Source organism: Laetiporus sulphureus (genome assembly GCF_001632365.1).
Source record: "Laetiporus sulphureus 93-53 unplaced genomic scaffold LAESUscaffold_295, whole genome shotgun sequence".
Classification (NCBI taxonomy): domain Eukaryota; kingdom Fungi; phylum Basidiomycota; class Agaricomycetes; order Polyporales; family Laetiporaceae; genus Laetiporus; species Laetiporus sulphureus.
Window position 1 is genome coordinate 1 of NW_024468803.1, and position 1,870 is coordinate 1,870.

At 47.2% G+C, this 1,870-nt stretch overlaps 1 protein-coding gene across 1 annotated transcript; it reads right to left on the reverse strand.

Annotated features, from left to right (window-relative positions):
- Positions 1–931: 931 nt before the first annotated feature.
- LAESUDRAFT_765548 (uncharacterized protein) lies at positions 932–1,762 on the reverse strand (the record flags this gene model as incomplete). The annotated part of the gene is made up of 1 exon (XM_040913717.1): positions 932–1,762. One exon carries the CDS (start codon positions 1,760–1,762, stop codon positions 932–934), a length of 831 nt encoding a protein of 276 aa, XP_040757162.1.
- Positions 1,763–1,870: the final 108 nt, after the last annotated feature.

Sequence of the window (1,870 nt, forward strand, 5' to 3'; positions counted from 1 at the left end):
CCAAGACCCTTGGTGATTAAACCATAAGATCCTTTCTTCTCTGTTTGTGCTTCCGCTTCGAGGAAGGAAGTATTCTTGAAACAGTATGCGTGGAGCTGTCGTGTGATTCAGTGGAAGATTGATCATTCGTGCCGATGCTTGACTGTTCTGGTGCAGGGCTGCCCAAAGACAAGTATCGCTTTTCGACTTGATCAGCCCAAGAAGTCTGATTGGCGCTTGATGATTCAGAATCACTGTTGAACAACTCGACAGTCCGTCCACTGCGATGCACTTGTCGGTTTGAGGGACTCGGAGGAGTTCCTTGCTTCGCATTACTACCAGTACTTGGATTCGAGGAGTCGATACTGGAGTTTCGTGCGTAGGCCGACTTGGGATGCTTAGGTGATAGCGAGTCGGGGATTCGTCCAGCATTCCATCGGTCGCTTTTTTGCAATGGTCGTGACCTTGGTCGTATACTGTTTTCGGACGTAGTGTCCATTCGAGGCGGCTTTGGACATTCAAATGCATGATGTCCAATGCGATTGCAGTTCCAGCATTGACCAGAGAATTGTCCTTGTCCTGGTTGTGACCTTCGTGAGTCTTCGCGAGTTCCCTTGAATGGCTGATTGATCCATTGGTTAATGGATGGTGAAGACTGCTGGTCAGACTTGGTCGACTGCCGCTGCTTGGTCTTCTTCCGTTTGCCTTTCTGGTTAGGACATGTTTGTTCACGTTGGCTGGGCATGCTATTTGCTGAAGAGGAAGACGTAGATGAAGTACTTTCATCGTCATCTCCTTGCCTTCTCTTGTCAAACTTTCTTTGGACAATGGCCTTGATTCCATGCCATTCTTTTTGACTGAGATCGAGCGATGCCATCAGCACTTCCTTCCATATTGATGTAGGGAAGGCTGTCTGATCGTGATGCGATGAATGAGTACGTATGGCACCAATTCAAATGGTATTCATGCCAAGAATATGTTCAGACATTCGATCGATATCCATAGGTTCGTCATCGTCTTCTTCTTCGGCTTCCTTTTTCTTCTGATCGACACGGTGGTCTCGATTGTCACCTCCGAGAAGAAGCTTGACAAGCTTGGCATTGACCAACTTTGTTACCAGTTGCTCAATCCGCTTTTGCATCTTCTTCGTGATCGACGGATCTTTTGAGGGTTCTTTTGATCCGCGGGATACGCGCTCTTCCTTCTTCTTAATTGAAGAAGTCTTTTTCTGCTTCTTCTTTGATGCGACCTGTACAGGCAAAGTTCGATCGATGTTTGGCTCCTTTGCGGGACATTGATTCATCTCGTGCCCTGGCTTCCTGCATCGATAGCAGAGACGTTTCTTGACCGGACGGCTCTGTACTTGTCCTATACGTCGTGTCCTGTCGACGTCCATTGCATTGGGATCATCTATATCCATTGAATCTCCTTCATTCATTGAATCGCCCTGATTCATATGCGTGATGAAATCGAAGATATTGCTTTTTCCCTTATGGACGTTTCGAAGGTCGTTGACTTGTCTTGCACTGTCGCAAGCATCCTCGTACGTGGTTGGAGGATTCGAAGTAAGGAAGACTTTTTCTGCCAACTTTGTTTCCAAGCCTCGCTTGAAATGGACGAGCTTGGTATAGTCGTCGTCGATTTCGGCGTAGCGAAATAGGATGTCGAGATTCCCAATGTAATCGTCGACTTTTCCTTTCTTTTGCCTACACTGATTGTCGAGTAACGTTTGCCATGCTTGGTCCTTGGTTGCGACTCCTCCATACTTTTCTTGGAGTGTCATCCGAAAGTCACGATAAAGTCCTAGATCATCCGATCTTCCTGTAGATGCGATCATCGCTGCTTCCCATGATTCGACCCATTTTGCTGCTGCCGAACCAGGTTCGAAGTG